The sequence below is a fragment of the Seriola dumerili genome, unplaced genomic scaffold (genome assembly GCF_002260705.1).
Source record: "Seriola dumerili isolate Sdu_G_001 unplaced genomic scaffold, Sdu_1.0 BDQW01000147.1, whole genome shotgun sequence".
Classification (NCBI taxonomy): Eukaryota; Metazoa; Chordata; class Actinopteri; order Carangiformes; family Carangidae; genus Seriola; species Seriola dumerili.
The window spans coordinates 1,314,399-1,337,678 of record NW_019174402.1 but is presented as its reverse complement, the minus strand read 5'-3'; the positions used below and the strand labels follow the sequence as shown (position 1 = coordinate 1,337,678).

Below are 23,280 nucleotides of genomic sequence, written 5' to 3'. Positions count from 1 at the left end.
GTCCACTTCCTTCTTTCCTCCCTCATTCTCATCCCTCTCTCACCCACTGGGACACCAAGCCATATTCCTCTCCTCTCCTCTCCTCTCTTCTCCTCTCCTCTCCTCTCCTCTCACAGACCACAATGTCTGCCTCCTTTCCTTCCTCCCTCCTTGCTGTCCCTCCCTGCTGTGTTCTCAAACTCAAAACTGACCACATCCCTTCCTTTTCGCCCTCTCTCTCCCTTCCCCCATACCGTCCCTCCATTCTCTCCCCATCTTCTCTGTTCCCTGTGGAGCTGGCCCCAAAGCTCTGATCCCTTCCTCCATGCCCCTAAACTCCCCCACTGTGCCCTCCCAAGACACACGCACACGCACATACATACACATACACACACACACACACACACACACCCTGTGGCGACTGGCCCCAAAGCAGCCCCTGTTTCTCTCCCTCCCTCTGTTTTTCCACTCTTTCTTTCTCTCTTTCCCCACCTCTGTCTCCCACACCCTGTTTGATGCTTTAGATTTGTTATGCGCTCCATTTAAGCTGTTTTCTTACGTGGTATTTGAAAGCAGCAATTTATTGAACTGTACATTTTTGCCCAGTAGTGGGTGAATAGTTCCATGTTTTGCACCATGACTTCATGTCAGTTACACACCTAATTGTATATGTCCCCTGCAGTAGTAATTTGGACTTTTTGCAAAAATGATGCTGCTGTTCTTTTCCTGTTATTATTATTAATGAAACTGAACTGTGCCCCAATTCTCTGCTCTTGATTTTGAATTTCTGGTTGGTACTACTCTAAAGCATATAATGAAAAATATATAAATATATGATAGAAGATTGTGAAAACACCCACTTTACACCTACAGTAAGTATATGCAATTTACTATAATAACTTCCTGCATGCTAAGTTGAGCACAAAGATACACCTAGGTGTGCAGGCACATGCATACACACACACACACACACACACACACACACACACAGTTCCAGTCACAGACAGTGGTGGCAAAGGGCAGTGTACCACAGGGAGAGGGCCTATAATAGTTTTAACCCAGCGCTCAGGTGTGACTCGCCTTTGTCCAGCCAAATGTCAGAGAAAAGCACAACTCTGGGGAGAGAGGGAGGGAAGAGGGTGGGCAGAGAAAAGAACGAAGCAGAGAAGAGAAGAGGATCAAGGGAGAGGGAGTCAGAAAGAGTGGAAATGCAGAAAAGGGGAGTGAGATGCACAGTAGATGGACAAGTATTCATACACTGTATGTAAGAGAAAGAGGGTGGGGTGTTTGTGTTGACCAAGGCAGATCAAGACACCATTACTCATTAGACCGATCTAACTGACTGACACGGTGGATATTCGTGGCTGACTCTTTACTTGATCAGGCAGATGAATGCCAAGCTTTCTTTTATACATCGCTAAGTTATTGTATTTGTATCTTGATAATAAGGGTGTAACAATTCGGTTCAGACCTCGAGTCTGAATTTTTGAGGTAACCTAAATTTTCCCACAATGCTGTGCTGACTTTTAAGTGCCTGGGGGGAGTCTGCAGTCTCAGGGTTGTTATCCATCTTGAGCTAATTAAACTAGCCTAACTTTTACAACAGGAATGATCACAAAATAGGTGTAATGTGTAATATTTATAGAATATACAGCCTGCCCTAACTTTAAATAGAATAATAATTTCATGATTCACATTTTAATTTCTGAAATAAAAAAATGGGTTTTGTTAGTAATGTAATGAGAGCTCAGCAACGGTGGCAGTGGGTTGGCATTGTGGGGGTGTTGCGGTTCTGTCTTTCAGTGTCACAACACAAGATTGTAGTAGTTTGTATCATGGTTTCGGTCTCAGGTTTCAGGATCGTTACACCCCTACTAAAAAAAATGACTGACTTTTGTTAACCAAGTGACCGCCTGACTATTCTGTCCAGAGACTGAGTGGCTGTTTTTGCCAGACTCTCTATCTGGGCCTGTGGGGGCTGGGAGCCCTGCTCTGCTTCGTTCTCTCCACGCCTCAAGAGCTCCCTAGGGGGGCAGCAGGACCAACTCTGCCAGCCTCTCTCTCACACTCCCATTTACCCCCACCCTAGTGCTGAACACACACGTACACACACTGACGTCAGCTGCTCTAGGCCTTCTCCCCTGGGTGCTACCAGAACCCTTTGTTTCCCTCCCCCCTGTCCCCTCCCTGCCTCCCTTCTCTCCATCTCTCCTTCCACCCCTCCTCACTCCTCTCCCTGTCCTTTGTCCCTAGAAATAGCTGTCCTGCTTACTGCCTGATTGGAATTCACTGCACTATGGGAAGTCACAGGGGAGGGCCATTGTCAAGTGTGTGTTTGTGTGTGCACACGTGTGTGTGTGAGTGAGTTTTTTTGTTAAATGATCACGAGTGCATGCAGATTTCTTGTGCATGTGTGGCTTGTGTATGCAGGTGTGTATCGATGAGATGTGGTGGTCGCTGTTGTGAGTTGAGAAGCTGTTTAGGAGCGAAATAAACTACTACTAAACTGAAAGAATTGTGTGGCAGGTTTATATAGAAAATATTTTTCTATCCTACACAAAGTATTGATTGTTGTGTTTATTAAAACAAGATTACTACGACATAAGGCCTAATGCAGGACCATGGTGATCACCAAAATGTTAACATAACAGAGAGCACATTTCTGGCAGTAGACCAGCCTTTTGTTTATGTCTTGCTTTCATCTGTTAATTTCTGCCCATCCTCCATAATAACTGGTTCATACAGCATATACAGGAAGGTCAACGCTTTGGCTGTGCACTGAAACATTAAAAACGCAAAACTTATACATGTGGGCCTTCTACTAGTCAGACTACAAACACTGATTTGTTTTGCGCGGCTCTCTCATTTACATCAGAAAGCTGTTAACTGTGTCACACTTTCACTTTCATATCTTTCACCACCATCTTAGTCTGTATGATTGTATTAATGAACTAATAAGGCAGGAACAGTCTGCTGATGGTAGTGGTATGCAGTCATAATTATGGGTGCAAGTATTTTAGCTATCTAATAATCTATACATGTATTTTTTGTCAAGTAGTTGATTATAAAATGTTATAAAATGTCTATCACAACTTTACAAAGCCTTGACTGTAGTCTCCCAGTTGCCCTTATTGTATTAACAACCACAGGTCACTCAATCATGAGATGGAGAAAAGCTGCAGATCTGGAGAAGCAAAAAAGAAGCTTTTTGGCATTTCAATGTGATCAATGACGTAAAACAATTAATATATTATTAAATTGTTGTTATTGAAGTTTTGGTGGAACAGCTAAACAATTAATTAACTACTCCTAACACTAGTTACAGTGAAGTGACTTTAGGTAAGCGAAAGCAAGGATTCAAGAACATATATATTTTTTTTTAATGTATTTTTTCATTATAGCCTACATGGTGGAGTGCATATCTGTGTGTGAGCAGCGCTGCATTTATAAGTGAACATTTTGTATGTAGGCTTTTCTTCAATGTGTTTTCTGGGTGTAAGGGGAATGCATGTGCGTGTGTGTGTTCATGCGTGCTTCTGCTCCCAGCATGAATCCTTGAATTGGGGTTAAGGAACAAGAGAATTCCTCCCTCGTATTCCCTCCTTTCCTCTCCTCCCATCTCTCTCGCTCGCTCTCTCTCTCCTTCCGTCTTTGTCTCCCTCTCTCTCTCTCTCTCTCTCTCACCCGTGCAAGTTCGATGTCTTGAAATATTAACCAATCTGCTCTTCATTTTTCAAATATGATAGAAAACACACTGCTAAATAAGTCAGGAGCGAGGCCTGCCAGGGAGCGCACTCAAATAAACAACAAAACAACACAAACAATAACAATGAAGAAAGAGAAAGATGGAGAAGGAAGGGGGGAGGATGCGGGGAAAGTCTTGTGTTGCATTAGCCAGCCTGGGTTGCTGCAATTGCCTCTGTCCATCCATCCATCCATTTTTATTTAGTCCCTTTTTCTCTCTTCTTCCTCTCCCCGCTTTTCTGTCCTTCGTCTCACCTTGTCTTTTACTCTCCTTTTTTTCTCTTTTAACTTTTTCTCCACTCCAATGAGCGCAGCTCAATTGGATTTGTGTTTTTGTGTGTGTAGTCAGTGTGTGTTTGGGGGTTTAAAGTCATGGGTGGGGGGGCGCTGCGTGGCTGACTGAGGCTATGCTTCTTTACCTCGGTAGTGCTGTTGGCTGGTGGCCGGAGGGAGTGCCCAACTTGAGTAATGAACTCTCCCAGGAAGATGCACTGCTACGTGGGCCTGCTGCCATCCCATGGCCCCTTCACTCTCTCTGTTCCTGGGACAGTGTTGGGCCTAGGGCTGCTTTTGATGGGGGAATGCTGGGAATACTGGGTAGAGGGCATTAGGGGGTTTTGGGTGGTAGGGTGACTGGATATTTTTCCCCCTTGTTGGTTGCCAAGCCGTGCGGCCTGCAAATGAGCAGATAAAATTATGTGTATGTGAATGTGAGTCAAGAACTGCTCGGGCTTGTGTACAGAGATTTGTATGCGCCTGCGTTTTGAGTGTATGTGGATATTTGGTGTGTGTGGGAGTTTGTCCTCAGAGAATAGTGTGTGTGGTGGTGGGGGGGCAGTGACAGCTGCAGAGGGGGGCCGGGGGGCTGACTGCTCGCTGGCTGATAAGGGGGGCTTCACATCAGAGACACGACGAGAAGACTAATAATTCTGCAATGCAACACGCACACTCATAAACGCACAGAAGCTCATAGAAGAGAGGCAGTGTGAGACAAAGTTAAGGAAAGCTAGATAGGGCTGTGGGACACTCCATGAGGAGAGTGTGTGTGTGTGTGTGTGTGGGGGGGGGGTTCACAATTTTAAGAGGCAGAGAATAACAAAGATATATGGATGTGTGGATTTGCAATATATCTGAATTAAATATAAAAGGTAGCTTCAGACATGTTTTTAAGTCTAAATCACACATTTAAATGACGTATAGTGAGTACCACTGTGTTGTGTCCAAGGTGCGCTAAGGTAGGCTTTGTAGAATAGACTTTTATGGAATTAACCCTCTGCCTACACCTTCCCTCTGCTCTGAACTCACTTCACTCACATTTATATTGAAATCTATAGCAAAATAAACTGAGGAAAATCTCACTGCAGTATATTTTTCTTCTGTTGTGTACTTAGTGTCCTATCAGCTGAGACGTCATGACATGTGCAGAGAGGGCTGGGTGTAAAGATTTGATACTGCCTGTATGATACACCATTTTCATGTCAGATATTTTGACACTTCGTTGCAGGAAAAACGTGTTTAACCAACAACAGTAACAATGGCTGTCTTCCTTTGAGACAACATGCACAATAGCAGTGCTCTAGTTGTGACACAATAAAACATAATACAGCTCTTATCAACTGTTATTAATGACACACATACTTTACCATGTCATGACATTTCAAACCGGATCTTTACAGTTCCAAACTGGTTTTGAATGAACCCTAACTTCTCTTTTGTTTCCTGAAAGAAAAATGTATTATTTGTCTGATTTTATGGGTTCAATGCCATCACTACGTCAGCTAAGATATGTCATTTTTAGTTTTATGATACACTTAATGAAAAGAGCATGTTACACTCAGCCCTTCACTGGAGGACAGGCTCACAGTATAATGTACAGTATACACTACAATGTGCTCAAAATCTACCAATACAAAATGCTTATGTCCTTCCTGCTTACTCACCTCTGCATCCCACAGATTCAGCTTCTCCTAACAGAGACAAAATCAGTCTCCATTAAATCCGTTCCAGCAGTGTAATGTGTTTTTCTTCCTCTTTCCTGATGTAATAATAGCCCCCACCAGTCCTTAATTATTCATATTTTAGTAATACAATCCAAGTTAACGGTTCAAACATTAGTACATAATAAAACTCCCGAGGCTTCGCTTTTAATTTAATTCCTCCGTTTAAATTAATTTTGGGGCATGCTTGTGCTTTTAGCTTACTCCTCCGCAGAGGGGAGGGGGTTGGGAAAGATATAGAGGAGAGATGGAGGGAAGAAAGGAGAGAGAGAGAGAGAGAGAGAGAGAGAGAGAGAGAGAGAGAGATGGAGGAATGAGGGCCTGCCCAGGGAGATGGATCTGCTGCAGGTGGGAGAACAGCCATGCAGGTGTTTGCGTATGGTGGGGGCCCTGAAAAACATGGAGGATGAGCCAGAGGCAGAAAAAGACATGGGGATGGACTTAAGTTTCTCTAACAGCCAGCTCTATTCACAGATGAAAGTTAATCAAATATACACATTTAATAACACAACAATAGTATAATTTCCATGCACAATAAAGAATATGCAGTCCAGATATTACTCTGAGGATATTAGAATAAATGGTAGGTATTGGTACCATTGTTCAGGTTTTGGTTTTGAACAAATTGGAAATCTATCTTGTAGCTTTGATAGCCTTAAGCCAGCAAAGGACAACCAGGACACAAGCAGCCGGACACTGACAGACAGGAAAAAGAGAGGACGGCCCAAAGAAAGTGTTAGAGAGTAGGTGAAGAGAGAGAAAGAGACTTGAGAAGGATGGAGGGATACACAGACACATGGGTGAAGATAGAGGGACAAACAGAAAGGGAGGAAGAGAAAGAGATTAGCCGTGCTGATGCTAGGGGGTCCCCTCTAAAGGCATGAAAGCACAATGAACCCCAGTCAGTCAAAGAGGTATTTCCATTTCTCTGCTCTCACCGCTCTATTAGACTGTTTGTGTCCTCCATCAGTGAGTGTGTGTGTGTGTCTGTGTGTGTGTCTGTGTGTGTGTCTGTCTGTGTGTGTGTCTGTCTGTGTGTGTGTCTGTCTGTGTGTGTGTCTGTCTGTGTGTGTGTCTGTCTGTGTGTGTGTCTGTCTGTGTGTGTGTGTGTGAGTGTGAGAGAGAGAGAGATGCAGAGACAGAGCTAGACTTTGCCTGTGCTCATGTTTGACTTTGTGTTGTGTGTGTGTGTGTGTGTGCATATGTTCAGCTGCATGTCTACAGCTATGTGTGTGTGTATTTGAAGTCAGTGTGGTGCTCTACAATAGTTTGGGTCCCAGAGCAATCCGCTTTTCTGCTGCGGAGACCAGCCCAGTCAGTGGTCCCCATTGATCTGCACCCCTCTGCCACAGACACTCCCAACCCCACTGTGTGTGTGTGTGTGTGTGTCTGTGTGCATGTGTATTGCATTTTCTGTGCACATGCTCACATGCATGTATGCTCATGTTTTAAATTGTTGTGACTTTTTTTTTTATATTATCTTATGCGGGTTAGAAAACCATGGTTGTTTGACTGCCATCTCAGTGTTTGTGTTGTTTTGTCTGTAACTTTGTGTATTTATGTGTGTGTTTTTTTTGCTTGTTATGTTTTTTTTCCTGTTGGCCAGTCACAGTGGGGAGATGACAGTGGTGAAGTGTGTGTGTGGTGCTTGTGTGTGTGTGTGGTGTTCGGTGATGTGTGATGTGTGTGTGTGTGTGTGTAGAGGGGAGCTATTTCCCCCTCAAAACACTACTTCATACCACAGCCATGCTTGGGCTACCTATACACTTTAGCACACATGCATTCTCACACACACACACCACACACACACACACACACACACACAGTCACACATGGCTCAGCTTTGCGGATGCAGGCTGTAATTACAGGACCTCCTGGCCTCTCTCTCTGTCTTTCTCCCTCTCTGCCCTGCCGACCTCTCCCCCTTTGATCTGCGTGCACCAGCTCTCTCACACACTCACCTCACACGCACATGCGCACACACACACACGCACACACACACACACACACACACACACACACACACACACACACACACTTTTTTTCTTACCAAATCCACCTTTGTTTCTGTCTGTGCGTCCCTCCCTGTGTGTGTCTGAGCGCTGCTCTTTGTTGCAGCCAGTGTGTGGTCTTTAATTCACACAGGAGCCTCTTTTCTGGACGGTTTATTTTGAAGTCTCTCCTTCTCCACTGACACATTGAACTTGATACTTGGGGATTATTCCGTTTCTAACTGACCTGCGTGTGTGTGTGTGTGTTGGCATATGTATGGCTCTTTGTATGTATTTTGATTTAGATTTTGCGGGCCTTCGTTTATGTTAAAATGATAAAGCATTTGGGCTGTACAGGTTTTATTACCACATTAATCCATTAACTTCTACCTTTATTGTGTTTCGACATTTTACATCTTTTGTTATTTTCTTTATGTGCATCTATGTGTCAGTCAATGCATGTTGTGGTGCTATAATATAATATGTATGTGCCTGTGTCCTGACATTTCTACACCCGTCTTTCTACCCTATACCTGATTTCTTTCTGTGTCTGTCACTGAAAAACTTCTTCCTTTTTTGATTATTTTGTGTCCTCCTCCCTTTCTTTGTCTCATTGTATCTCCTTCACCTCTGTCTTATCCCTCCATTCCCCTTTCTCTTTCTCTCTGTCCTTAGCTCTCAGCTGGTGATGTTGTCTTTCTCAAGGGAGCAAAAGGTTTTATACATGAATAATTATTATACAGCACACGCAGTCTGTCCAGGTGGTATGAAAGTGAGGAAGTGAGTGTATATACCTGTATTTCTATTTCTGTGCAATTACTAACACACACAGGGCACTTTATACACAATGTACAACTGCACATGAAGAGAGTCTTACAGAAACAAAATTTAGAGACAATTAGAACCTGTACAAAACCATATACAGTATATGTTTTTGTTGAATGTTGGCAAGTGTCTTGTAAAGACCTAAATCAGTCAATATGAAAGTGACTAAATACCTTCAGATGACATGGAGAGGAAAGCCTGCAGTCACTTGATGTCGGTGCCAGAGGGAATGACGAAAAGCCTTAATGCAGTACAGCTTTTTGTCTTCTATTCATTAAGTTTTGATACATGAATATTTTAGTTTTTCAACATTTGTTAAAAGGTGAAGTGCCTGTATATACTGAAGCAGAGTAGAAACACGAGCTCAACTCACAAAATGCTTCGTAACCAATCACCTGAATCAGAATGTCGAGGTTGTTCCAGAGATGCTCATGTCATTTTTTTTAAGTCCAAGTAAAGCCTCAAGTCTCTTATGGTTCTATCACTTGCTTCACGCCATCCAGTCTGATTAAAACACTGCATTGCCATAACTAAGGGATTCAGAGCATGTACTGCATTATCATTACTTCTTTATCTATAAAGTTATAGATTATGATAAGGGAAGGAACAGGACCGGACCGAACATAGTTTGCTTGGGTGGCAGATGTGAGGGTGATGACGGCCACACAGAACCACAGTGGGGCGTGAAGCCTGCTCCACTCCACATCTCTCTCCCTCTTGTTCTCTCTCTCTCCCTCTGTCTCTCGTCCTCTGAAGAAATGACCTTCAGCACATCAGACATTTCCTTAATGTTAATGCACCAAAAACTAAAAAGTCCCAAATCTTCAGTCCAAGTCGAGTCTCAAGTCGCTGTGAGTTGCGATTTAAGTGTGACTCAAGTCCAACTCGCAAACTCGAGTCCCCATCTCTGGGTCGCTCTACCAAAAGTGGAGTATATTTGTTTACACTACACACATACACACACACACACACACTACGGCTAATGTACAGTTGGTTTTGCTGTTTGTGCAAATGGAACACAAGCTAAAATACCTAAACATTCAAATTGAAGTGATCAAAAGAGAGTCGAAAATTCATTTGCATGCTGAATGCTCCTTCATGTTTGGTTGAGTTGACATTTGTTAGTGCTTGCATGTGTTTGTGTATGTTTATGCACATTTTTATTCTGAAGATAGTGTGTGTGTCTATCCCAGTGTGCATTCTCTCTCTCCATCTCTCTTGCCGTCTGTGCCTCTAATCCCTGAGTGTGTCACTAATGGCAGGTCCAGGTGTTCTGCTCTGCTCTGCTCCTCCCCTGGGGACTCCTCTTCAGTGTGTGTGTATGTGTGTGTGTGTGTGCATGTGCATGTATTCCTCTCATGGGGGGTTTAGTAGTTGTGAGTAGGGGGCTGTCCAGGCTCCCGTCCTCCAGAAGGGAAGGGAGTGAAGGGGAGCGGTGGGCAGGAGGTACCCGCCTCGCGCAGCTTGCTCTTGGGCTTCCCCTGGGCACAGGACCCCCCCCCTACCATTCTCCTTTGGGACGTCAGGAGCCTCATTGCCTCTCTGTCTCTCACTCTCCCCTCTTTTTCTCTCCTCCTCTCTCTGCCTCTCTCCCCCTCAGATCCATCTCTTGGCAGCTTATATACCTGCACTGCTTCAGTTTTTTTGCTCTAGATGAAGTGTCTGGTTAACACAAGCTGTTTGTGTGTGTTTTTAGTGTATTTGTACTTAATATACGAAAACGGGTTTGTTCGTTTGTTTACCGGTTTATATGTGTATAACAGTGTGTTTGTGTTTTGAACAGCGAGCTCCAGCTGCCTACATCATTTATTTATGGGTCCCATGTACGCGTAGGTGAACATGGAAGGACTTGTGTGTGTGCTTGTGTGTGAGTATTATTGGTGTTACATACTCAGATCAATCACATCCATTTGTAGTAAATGCAGTTTGGTTCAATGATGAATGCACACATGCTCCTGTACGAGGGTCTTGCTAAATGCTAATTATCCATTATTATTCACAAGGTAGCACTAATAATGCTTTGAAATATAACTCAGCTGTTATTATTCATAACTGTATGTGGATTATTACAGTTATGTGGGTACCTCTCCGGCTATTTCAGTAAACATCCAAGGGCCTACTTACGTGCATGAGTGTGTGTTTGTGTGTGCGTGTGTGTGTGTGTGTGTGTTTACAAGAAAGTGTGCTTGTGTGAAGGTATATGAGAAGTGAATCAAGTGTTTGTGGTATGTGTGTAGGTGTGTGTGACTCAGGTGAATGTGTTTCTGGGTTAGTGAGCGGTCTTTCAGTCCACCAAACCTCATTCTTATAAATAGATGATATAGCCACCGGCATGCACACAATGGGACCATACTGCTGTGTGTGTGTGTGTGTGTGTGTGTGTGTGTGTGTGTGTGTGTGTGTGTGTGTGTGTGTGTGTGTGTGTGTCTTCATGTGAGCATGTGTGCATATGTGCTGTACTGTATGTGTGTGTTGGCATGGTGTTGTTGTTTATCTAACACTCTGCCTGACAGCTGGTTCTCATTTCTGAGTGAACAGACAAGACGGACAGAGAGCGGGATGGTGGAGAGAGAGATGAGGAGTTTTATACACATGGAATAGAACCACCATAGCCCTCATAGTTTAGGTGCCTTGGTCTATCTTTTGTGTGGTGGTAAAGAAAAGATGAAGTAAATATTCAGAGGAAATTAGGACACGGTGAGATAAAAGGCTTATTGAGAAAGTATTTTGAAAAGAGAGGATGAGAAAAAGGGGGAAATATGGTAAGAGGAAGCAGATGCCATCCCTCCTCTACCACATGGCCTATGTTTGTTTGTAAGAGAGACAGACTGTGTGTGTTGTTGAATGTATGTGTATGTGTCTGTTCATGTCCTCTGGCTTTGTGTGGAAGCATTTTTTCATACGATTTATTCGTAAATTATATTAATACCAATACCTTATCTTAATTACCACCAATGATTTTGAGTGGTAATCTTTTATAATACACTTTATTTCCAGTGGTGCTGAGCTTTGCGTAATTTCAGTGAGCAGCAGTTTCTCCTTTCATTGCTGTGGAACCATTATCAAAACCTTCATATTATAGAGGTGTGCAGTAGTGCCCTGGACATGTATTTTCATCTGAAAAAAATGAATTTTACTTTGAAATCCCCAATAACACAATATTAGGGACACAATAAAACCTATTCTGACGATATTAGCAGTCTTGCGTTTCTTTACTGGCATCTATTTTGAAAGCGTGTTTAACAGCTGTACAGTCTAACCAACACCTGACAGTATTGTACTCCCTCTACTTCACTAGCTGGAAGCCTCGGATACTGTAATAAACTAGTTCTTTATGAGTGATGAATTTATTTTATTAATTTTGTAACCTGCACTGACCTTGTTTTTAACCATTGAGCCATTCTATCTATGTGGCTTGTATACTGTATATTATGCTGTGTGGTAGGGACAAACTTGTCATCTGCCAGCTCACTGTCCACCACCCCCATCCTTAGCCCCCTGCCCCTAACCTTCTGCCCTCAAACACACACACACAAACGCACACTGCCCATATGGAGCAGTTGGCGCCCAAAAGCGTCCAAAGCAGCCGGACCCATTCCCAGGGCAGAAGGTGAGGGTCCCCACAGCCTGCTTAGTGTGTGTGTGAATGCATGTGTTTGTGTGTGTGTGTGTCCATCCATCGTGTCCTCGAGGGCTCAAGCCCTGGACAGACTGCCGTATCGTCCTTTCTATCTGTCCTCGCTGTGGCACGTATGTGTATTATTGTGTGTGTGTGTGTGTGTGTGTGTGTGTGTGTGTGTGTGTGTGTGTGTGTGTCCCAACAGACTGTATCCCATGTGAGCTACAAGGACAGCAGCAGAGGACTGTGGGTCCTCCACACACAGGCCTGGGTTGCAACTGTGATCATGTGTGTGAACTGCTGCACCCAGTTAACATTGAACCATATTGTGGATGCTTTTTGCAGAGTGTGTGTGTGTGTGTGTGTGTGTGTAGGCCATGTTGTTTCTATCTCCTGAGATCAAAATGTCCCTACAAGAACAGACAGTGTCACTTGTGAGGACTTTCTGTGCGGCTAAGTGTGAACATGTAGAAGTGTCTCTCTGTATTCTCAGCAGCAGAATGAATTCTTGCTTCAACTTTTTTTTTTTTATCACAGCGACACAACAGGTAGTTTCAGCCAAACAATCTGACTGGTCAAATAAACCTTCCTACTGTGCAATTCTCATAATGCACTGCAACCAGTAAGCTGTGCTTAGCTTATCGGTTGCCATGCCAACTCTTTCTTGTATTCTCTTGTCTAGCTATCCCAGTGCACTATGTGTAGTATTTGTAAAAGCCTTCAGATGATTGTATCACAGTTGTAAAGCCAATGAGTGGCCCATTACTTGGATCATGGTCACTGTTATTGTTTTGGCTACTTTATATCTTACACAGTCCAACAAAATGAAGTAATAAAAGCCTTTGGAACGCAGTCTCATTAAACAGGATGGCACATAGTTGTCTGACCCTTAAAAAGCATAAAACACAAATCATGCAATTTGTTAGGGAACTGTAACTCTAGGTTTAGGCAGCTGCCCATCTAAATGATTTCCAGCATGAATCCAAAAGGATGGACTTGCTATTATTTTAACCTGCAGGATGTTCTTTACAGAAATAGAGATGGAGCTGGAGAAATAATGACAAACAAGTGGTATGCCTCTCTTCCGTGAAACTTAACATAGTATGGGATATTGAATTGAACTCTAATTGTGTTTGTGTGTGTGTTTGCATGTTTGTTTCTGTGTGTGAGAGAGTGAAAGCAAAAGTGAGTGTGTGCCGGGCTGCCCAGAGTGAGCCAAGGGTGGAAGTTGTTTTTCTGCCCCCTATGGTGAGTCTGGGGCTGTGTGTGTATGTGCACGCCTGGGGCAGCCTGGGGCCATCGGAGGGGGCCTGGGGAGCGGTGGAAGAAGGGATGAAGCGAGAGAGGGATGGAGGGATAGGAGGTCAGCAGGGGTCTTGCTGGGAAAGGTGCAGGTCTGGGCTGATGGCCAAGCGGAAAGGTGGAAAGGAGAGTTAGATGGTCAGATGGGGGCAGGGGGGTTGACGGAAGGGAGCAGGAAGGGGAGAGAAAGACAGGCTGGAAGGAGGATTAAAATTTGAGCAGGTAGACAGCTAAATGCAAGGTGAACACATTCATTTTACTAAAACAGACACTTTCCTTGACAGAATCACATATGTTTTGGTTTGAGCACATAATTTTACTTGGCATGTTTGAGATCTTAAGGAAATATATCTTATTCTAACAGTTAATTGCATGTTTAACTTAGCAGATCGATTTATGTATTATTCATTTATAATGTTATTTCAGAATTTTCCGCATGTAACTGAAGGTAGAAGGCAGTTTAGCACTCGAAGTAGCTGCACTGGGAGCTGAAACCTTTTAGCTGTTATCAGCTGAGCTGCTTTGATTCAAAGATCAAAGCAACAGAAGAGAGAGAAAGCATGGCTTACATGACTTGTATTTCCATTTCAGGCATTTAGCCGACGCTGTTATCCAGAGTGAACTAACTGAACTAATGTTCTTGAGTGCTGGTTCCATATCAGCCACATTGAGTCATTTGTCACTTTAAACATCATGATCAAGGCCTGCAGAAATCTGGATATGCTCTGCAACTATTGATTTTTATTTTAAAATTTTGCAATGGTTGTTAATAATCATTACATATGAAGAGCACAATCGTCTCTAAAGTTTCTTTTGTTAAGAGTTCCATCTTGTAAACTCTGCTGCTTTGATATAGTTTCCCTCTGTGTGACAGTCATGACAAAGTTACTGAGTTTGGATAGGGGGCAAGTAGACAGGGGAGGCAGAAACATAAAGAGAGATCGATCAGCGTGTGTGTCTCTTCATTAGTGTTTCACCAAGGCTGTGTCCTCCACACGTTGCCACACTGTCTGGCCTATTAGAGAGACACGCGGGGAGTGTGTGTGTTGTTTGCATGTGTGTGTTTGTGTGTGTGTGTGTCTGTTGTTTCGGTGAGACTAAGGCGGTCTGTTGAGGTTCTTTCTGGTCTTTTCAATTTCTTATTATAGACCCCTGGGTCCTCCTCTCCTCTCCTCTCCTCTCCTCTCCTCTCCTCTCCTCTCCTTCCTCTCTTTCCCCTCCTCTCCTTCCTCTCCTCTCCTCTCCTCTTTTTTTGTCTTCTCTTTCATCCCACCATCTCTTCCCTCTCCTCTAGAGTTCAGAGTCTGTCCATCTGGAACACCCCCCCCCCCTCTCTCTCCCTCAGTCCCGTCCAGGCCCAGACACAGGGGTGAAGGCCAACATCAGTAGGGGCAAAACTGTCAGAGAGACGGAGGGACGGAGGGAGAGATGTCAGCGCTATAATGAGTAACAACATGAAAGCTGACAGAGGGAGGGAGCGAGGGAGGGAGGTAGTGGAAGAGAGATGAAGACAGAAGAGTAGAGGGACTGCTGGGGACAGAGGGAGGGATGAAGGATAGAGGGAATGGATGGGAAAGGAGAAGACTGTAGAGTGAGAGATAAAGGGGGAGTGGAGCAGTTGGGGCCCTGTGGTCCTCCGCTCCGCTCCTCTCGTTCATTTTCGTTCGCCAGAGAAGAACAGAAAGGAGGAGGAGGAGACGGGGGTAGGAACAGCGTGTGTCGGCGTCCGCCTGCTCCTGCCTGTTTCTCTTTTTTTTTTTCAACTTCTTTTTCTCCCTCTGTTTTTTTTTCTCCAATCCCCCTCCCTAAACCATCCATACTCCTCATCTTCTCTCCTCTCGAGGATTCTTCTCTAATTTAACTTTTCATTGAAATTTTCTTCGCTCCCCCCTCCCCATCCTCCAGTTTCTCCCAGTTTGCCATTCGGCCTTGTCTTGCCAGGTCCCCTCGCGGCCGACTGACAAAGGCGCCGTTAAAAAGCCGTGTGATCCTCCATTTTAGCGCCAGCCACGCTAGTCAGAGGATTAGGGCTCTTTAATGACGCTAATCTCTCCTCCCCTTCTTTCTCAACACCCCTCCATCCCCCCCTCAAAAAGTGATTTCTCCCTCTTGCTCTGACTTGAATCCCTGTCTTGTTCAGTCTCTCTCTTCCTCCCACTTTCCCACCTCTGACACATTACCATTTAACTGACTCATACTGGTGTGCCTATAATGGCCCACATGTGTTCGGACCAGCACTGTGAAGAAACACTCTCATTGTTTTTATCTGGGGTTCATTTACTCCCTCTTCTTCTCTAGTTTGCTTTTTCTAACATGCGCAGCCACAACTGAACATTTTGGCTCGAGTCTCTCTTTGTGTCTGGTGTTTGACTGTACTCTCTGTCTTTTTGTTCCATTATTGTTGAGTGAATCCTATCAGACACAGCCAAGAGAATGAGACAAAAGGTAAGAGGTTAAGATCTGTGTTTGAAACAGTATCACTCATCTGTCTCAGGCTACACTAAAAGACTTGACCCTGTTGTGTTAGCAGCAGGGGGTGTCTGGATTGATGTTTTATAGACGCACTTATTTGAACAGCATCCTACAGTACATTCATTAGTGTGTTTATGTTGCCATTGGATCCAGAGTTCTGTTGATGTCACTTACATGGAGAGGAATCATTTCAGTCTGTTCTGCCTCATAATGGCTATAAATATACTGTGTATATGTATATATATATATATATATATATATTCTGTAGATTTGAGGCCAAGGTTGTAAGGTAGAAATCAATAGCATATAAAAAAATGTAGAGTGTGTTTATGTAAACCACTGAAGCTGCCTCAGCTTGTTTAAGTCTTTTTTTATGTCAGTAGAGTTTAGTACACTTGATCTGCCTTGTGTTGTACGTCGTGACAGATGTTTTTATTTCTTATGATGTTGTGCTCATTCAAACTCTGTCAAAAACAGATGAACCACATTCACCCTGGTTGCCTCAGACTGACATAACATATCAATTGTGCAAAAAGGCAAAAAAAAAAAGGCAACAATACGTTCAAGGACTGCAACTAACAAAGATTTTTATGAATGCTTTGATTCAGTACACTGGATTGACTACAGTGCAGATACTGGCCTTATTACAGGGTATCAGATGTGAATAACCCCCATTAAATACAATTCTGTTTACCCATGTCATCATAAAAGTTTCCACTATCACTTTAATTTTTCATTTACCACGGGCCACCTCAGTTTGTAGTACCACAGCAATCCCTGACCTCAAGTCATCTTATGTAAGAATGATCTCAGTGAGTTCCACGCAGTGAGCCCCACAGCTTTTGCCGGCAGATACTTTGAGTTAAGGTATCAGAAACAGTAGTTGACGGTGCATCCCAAATTATTTTTTACTATGAATTAATTTGTCAATTATTTTAATGTTTGGTGTGTTAGTTGTTTAGTCTATGAAATGTCAAAAAACAGTGAGAAATATAGATTTGTCAACCAAAGTCCAAAACCCAACGATACAGTGAAAAGCAACAAACCCGCCCATTTCAAAAGGCATGAACCAGCAAATATACAGTGTAGTGTGATTATCAAAATTGTTGATAATTTCCTAATCGCCAAAGCGTTTAATTGACCAATCAGTTCACTACTAAATTAAATGAAACTCCTGATGCTCACTAAAAATCAGCATACTGAGGAACAACCTTATTCCTGGGGGGGTTAAATGTTTATATATTACTTAATTTCATAATGACATGTCTATCAAGTGAAAAAAGGGACACCTACTTTTAATGTATAATGGTGAACTAGATTATTAGGAGCATTTTTCTTTGTTTTACATGGTTCAACCAATGGCACGAGTGGTTACTATATAAGAAAAATTTAAGTTAATCTGAAACAACAAATTTTGAATTTCAAGATTTCCCTCACTATCTTTCTGAATCCTTCTCTCAAGTCATCTCATCTCACTCTCACAGTTATTTTCATTTTCTCCTGATTTATGGTTCTACAGAGCAGTCATTTCTAATCACAGTGTGCAGTACTGTAAAATGACATGTTGTTTGTTTTCTCCTTTCACCCTGTCAACACTTCCGTGCACTTCTCCATCCTTCCTTCCTTCACGCTCTGCTTTTCTGCCTCTCCCCATCTGTCCCTCTCACTCACTCACTGTCTTCCTCTCTCATCCGCTCTCTCTCTCTCTCTCTCTGTCTGTTGCCTTACTGTTAGGCTTCATGTTGACATCTCTATTCCTTATATTTTCTCAAGCCTTTTGACTTTCATTCTTGCTTCCAGTCAAATTTATAATTCATGCTTTTACAATTTTTTTTTTTAACCCAGACCCCCCTGCAGAGTTCTATTTGCTCATTGCAGTGCCTACATTTTCCCGGCGATCGATTCATCACAAGAATCTGTTTTCCACCCCCTCTCTGCAAGGCGTAATACACAGTAGACTAGACACACACACAGAGAAGACACACAAGATTGTGGTAGGAGTTGGCTGAGGTAAAACGTTGTGTGCTTTTGAGAGGTTTCTAAAATTATCAGGAGAAACTTCTCCACTACACATGTGTCTATGCTCATGTGTTTGCATTGCAGAAATATTGGCCTTTTGATGAATATTGGCACGAGTCATGTCTAACTTTCTGAGCTCTCTCTCTCTCTCTCTCTCTCTCTCTGTCCTAGCACTTTAGTTTCCTTATTTTCTCTCTTTGATTTGTTGCTGGCCTGGTTGATATAGATATCAGATAAAAGCAGAGAAACCAGCCTCCCCTCTCCTCTCATCTCCTCCCTCTTTACATTTTTCAGGCAAATGCTAAATAGCCTCACTGTGCTGCTTCACAGAGCGCACAAAGACGGACAGAACAATATCAAGCATTATTCAGCCCCCTCCTTTGTCGTCTCAAATCCATTCTGAAGTGTCTATTAAAGGAGTCGTGGCCTTTTTGTCGCCTCTGTGCCAGACTACACAGTAGGGGAAAAAAAGAGGGAGAGAGGAAAAAAAGAAAAGTGCAATGCATAATCTCCTATGTATGACAGATAAAGGGAGTGAATATCGCCATCTTTCCGCTCTGCTCTCCACATCTCCTAATCGCTTTTCCGACGTTTCAATCTGCCAGGGCCCTAATGAAAATATGATGAGGCGGATCTATGGTCCTTGGGGACGGAGGGAGGGATGGGAGGGGAGGGGAGGTGAGGGGAGGGATGGAACGAGGGATGGCTGCAGAGGGAGGATGAAGGGAGAGAAAATACACTCTGTCCTTATTTCTGGGCTCCGTCGGGGATACATAGTTCTTGGAGCTTTCTATTTAGATGTTGCTGCTGCCGGAGTGTGTCTCTCTCTTCTGTTTCATTCTCTCTCTTTATCTCTGCCATCCTCATTTTCCCTCTGTATTTGTGTGTGTGTAACCAGAATAAATGTGTTTATTTTTTTTGTTTATATCCTCTGTTTTTCTCATTTGAACTCCCACAGGCTGCCTCTCCCGCCTTTTGCCTTCCAAGAAAGATGTAACTTCTTCTTAATCATTCTAATGCTCCTGCTTTTACCCCTAGTTTTTCTGTATGTGCTCACCTGTCTCTCTTTTTTTTTTTATAATCCTGCAGCTGCGTACAGAAAGTACTATTTTTGTGTTTTTTTATCTGAAGATGAGTCAAACCTGTTCCTTAAGATTTGCTGTGTCTACCTTCCTCTCTGTCAGATGGTGATGATGACCCAGCGGGGCTGTCCTGGGTTCCTTCCTCCCCCTCCAGTAAAGACGTGGCATCCCCCTCGCAGATGCCCGATGGCTGCTGTGACCTCGGCATGGCCACGGGCGGCGAGGAGGAAGGAGGCGCAGGTCTGCCGTACCCCTGCCAGTTCTGTGACAAATCTTTCAGGTATCAAAATCACACGTTCGTTTCCCCAAGATGCTGCAGAGGCCACCTATGAAACACTGAAACACACTTCATATCGTGGGCAATAACACAGATGCCATATTTGGATGTTTAGTTGCACATCATATCTCACTCATGAATATCAATAAGTACATGAATAAATAGTATTCTCAATATTACCATGGTAACATAGACCACTAAGGCAAACAGTGAAAGGAATAAGGTGAATACATTTCTCACTTATCTCTCCAGGGACTAACGCAAGACCCACTTTAAGAACAGCTGCCACATACACCATAAAGTCTTCATCATCATCCTCTATATTAGTCTTCCTCTTATGTGTTCTGTCTAATCTTCTTTTTCCCTTCTTATTGCTGATATTGCTGATATTAAAATGGCTAAAATTTGAATTTACTAAAGGTAGCTGAGGTTACTCTTATCACGAACACCTGATAGGCCCAAGCAGCAAAGACTAGCAGAGCCACTATAATCTTTTAAAGAAGTCATTTATTAATGAGTCTTCATATAATGGCTGTTTATCATCTATATCTTCCTCATATCCTTCAGCCGTCTGAGCTATCTGAAGCGCCACGAGCAGATCCACAGCGACAAGCTGCCTTTCAAGTGCACCTTCTGCAGCCGTCTGTTTAAACACAAGAGGAGCAGAGACCGTCATGTCAAACTTCACACAGGTAAGTACGAAAAATAATCTCCACACAGCATCAGAGTCCTGATTTATTTTTTCTTCCTCACCTGCTTAGTGTGCCATGACATTTTGTTTCAGTGCCTACTTTCAATGTTCAGCACTGTTACATTTTCCCTGCTTAAGTACATTCATGAACTATGATGACATTGAACCTACTTTGACTAGAAGGCCATTAATAAACGTGGGTTTCTTTGTTATTTTAAGTTATTTAATTTTGGGCATTATACCATCATTAGATAAGACAGTAAAGAGAGACAGGAAATGCAGGGATAGAGAGCAGGGGTATGACATGCAGGAGCCCATGTGGTATGCACCCTAACCACTCAGCTATTGGGTCACCCAGGTTTCTTTGTTATTAAAGAAAGAAAATAAGGAACAATAAAGAAAACATCAGAATTAGACTTGAGTTTTAAGATTTTCCTCCAGCCACAGCAACATGTTCTGCGTGTCACTGGCATCAATGTGTTCTAACTGTCTGAGATGTTTGTAACATCCGTAATGAAACTATTCTCTGAAGTTTCCATCTCTGTCTGTCAACTGCTACAGGAGACAAGAAGTATAGTTGTCAGGAGTGTGAAGCTGCATTCTCTCGCTCTGATCACCTGAAGATCCATCTCAAGACACACAGGTAACTGCTTCTGATCTTATCATCGTGAAATCTGTACTTGGAAATTGCTTTTGATTCATGCTTGATTTTTCTGAGTCTGATTTGTGTCTGTTTTTCTCTTTAAATTCACACCTTCAGCTCCAGCAAACCGTTTAAGTGCAGTGTGTGTAAGCGTGGCTTCTCCTCCACCTCATCACTGCAGAGCCACATGCAGGTGAAGAGTTGATTTTATATATAGATTTTTTTTTTACTTTAAATGTTACTGTTAAAATGACCGATCCTTCTTTTTACTGCTGTTCGTGTGCTTAATATTCCCAGAATGATTTAAGCAATTTCCCAAATAAGATACAGCATCAAAGGATCAAAATAAGAAAGTTACACAATTACTAATATTAGATTTCTTTTTAACAAATGCACAAGTTGACTGTAAAAAAAGGCTCACTGCCATCATATGTACACCTTCTGATAGAATATTTTGCAACACATGCTTCTTTAAAGCTTGACCACTTTCTGACTCTGGCAGGCTCACCGCAAGAACAGAGAGCATCTTGCCCTGAGGAGTGAGAAGGATGGAGGAAAGAAGGGAGGAGGAGATGGCGACCTAGAGCAGGACCTGTACATGTGTGATTACTGTGAGGACACATTCAGCCAGACTGAGGAGCTGGAGAAACACGTCCTGACCAGACACCCCCAGCTGTCTGACAGAGCCGACTTGCAATGCATCCACTGTCCTGAGATCTTTCTGGACGAGGCTTCTCTCCTCACACATATTGAAACGCAGCATGCCAACCGCAAACACAAGTACTGCAGAGCTTTGCTTTCAAACATTTTCAAACCACTGAGTTTCATTAACGTGAATGGGATTGAACTTACATTTTACTGGTCTTTTTCTGTTTCCCCAGATGTCCCGTCTGCTCAGAACAGTTCCCCTCTGTGGAGGACGTCTACTGCCACCTAGACAGCCATCGCCAGCCTGACTCCTCCAATCACAGCGCTGCCAGTCCTGACCCTGCGCTGGGCAGTGTGGCTTCAATGAGCTCTGCCACTCCAGACTCCAGTGCCAGCTTGGAGAGAGGCTCCACCCCCGACTCTACGCTAAAACCCAGCCAGGGCAGTGAACGAGGCCGCAGAAGAGGCACCGACACTGGAGAAGAGATTGGGATAAGCCTGGGTCATCAAGGTGGAGGTATGGAAGTCACTTATCCTCAGAGTAACCAGTGCAGCTACATCTCTTGATTTGATAGTGAGCACTTCAAGGTCGGAAAGCTTAGACTACCTCTGTGTCTACAGGTGGAGGAGGGAACTGGGGAAAAGTGACGTACTCTTGCCCTTACTGCTCAAAGAGAGACTTCCATAGTCTGGCGGTGTTGGAGATCCATTTAAAGACCATCCACGCAGATAAGCCGCAGCAGAGCCATACATGTCAACTCTGTTTGGACACTCTGCCAACACTCTACAATCTCAATGAGCATGTACGCAAAGCCCACCGAGCCAGTGGAGGAACTGTAGGCACGACAGCAGCAGCTTTTCCCCTGCTGCAGTTCACTAATGTCACAGCCTTCCACTGCAACTACTGTCCAGACATGTTTGGAGACATCAACTCTCTGCAAGAGCACATCAGAGTGTCCCACTGCTTACCTGGTGGGATCGTGGCAGGATCCACAACATTAGGTGGGTTTGTGAAGGGTGCCATTCTTAGGCTGCCCTAAAATATGTCAAAGTATGTGTTTTAGTCAGCCAGTGTTGATTTAAAATGCTTGTATGGTTCCCAGACTGACAAAAGGTTAAACAAATATAGTATAGTATAATTAATATATAGCATGATTGTCCATGGGATTAGTATTCGATAAGCAGCTTGTTATATTGTTTGGAATGTCCCCTTGTGCACGTAACATGTACAGTATATTGATTTACTGTAATTGTTATTATTGCAACAATCTAACTCAATCCATCCTCCATCCTAGAAGGGAACCATGCGTTCTTCTGCAACCAGTGCTCCATGGGATTCCTAACGGAGTCGTCGCTGACAGAACACATTCAGCAGACACACTGCACCTCCGCTGCAGGGGGCGGAGCTGCTTCTGGAGGAGTGGTGGCCAAACTGGAGTCTCCTGTACTACAAGCTGCATCTCAGTCTTTTATGGAGGTGAGAATCAAGAGTTAGTCAAGATTTACATTTTAAAAGCAACCTTTTAACCATAGTTGATTATCAGGAGCTGATAGAATAAACTTGTTGGTAATAAGCTGGTTCCTATTTAATTAGGCATTTCCTTTACTTTCTCATGAGCCTGATGAAGCGTTAAGTGAGTTACAATTACAATTTGCTCAAGTAAGAGAAAATCTTTCATAATTATTTGACTTATATTAATTTTTCCGTGTTGAGCCTGCAATTAATGAGTCTGCAGTTACTGTGCTGTGAGTAACTGTGCATCTCACCTCTTGACCCCGTAGTTCATGCTGTGCTCAACACATAATTGGAGCTGGATGGAAGTTGCAGACTAAATTTTTAATTTCTTGGTTCTTGATCACTGGTGCTGGGCAATAATTATATATATATATATATTTATATAAAAAAGAGAAAATGCCTGCACACTGCTTATGTTCTCATAAACTTGGTCTTTAAAAATCAAAAAGAGACGCGGCTGTGTAGTATTCACTGT

At 43.3% G+C, this 23,280-nt stretch overlaps 1 protein-coding gene across 1 annotated transcript in view; it reads left to right on the top strand.

Annotated features, from left to right (window-relative positions):
* Positions 1–23,280, top strand: part of znf423 (zinc finger protein 423) — a 128,255-nt gene that overhangs the window by 27,611 nt on the left and 77,364 nt on the right. Inside the window, exons 4-11 of the mRNA XM_022749854.1 lie at positions 19,133–19,310; positions 19,875–19,999; positions 20,560–20,641; positions 20,759–20,834; positions 21,144–21,421; positions 21,523–21,806; positions 21,911–22,291; positions 22,585–22,766. Of these exons, the coding sequence (XP_022605575.1) occupies positions 19,133–19,310; positions 19,875–19,999; positions 20,560–20,641; positions 20,759–20,834; positions 21,144–21,421; positions 21,523–21,806; positions 21,911–22,291; positions 22,585–22,766 (1,586 nt within the window). The remainder of the gene's footprint in view (positions 1–19,132; positions 19,311–19,874; positions 20,000–20,559; positions 20,642–20,758; positions 20,835–21,143; positions 21,422–21,522; positions 21,807–21,910; positions 22,292–22,584; positions 22,767–23,280) is intronic.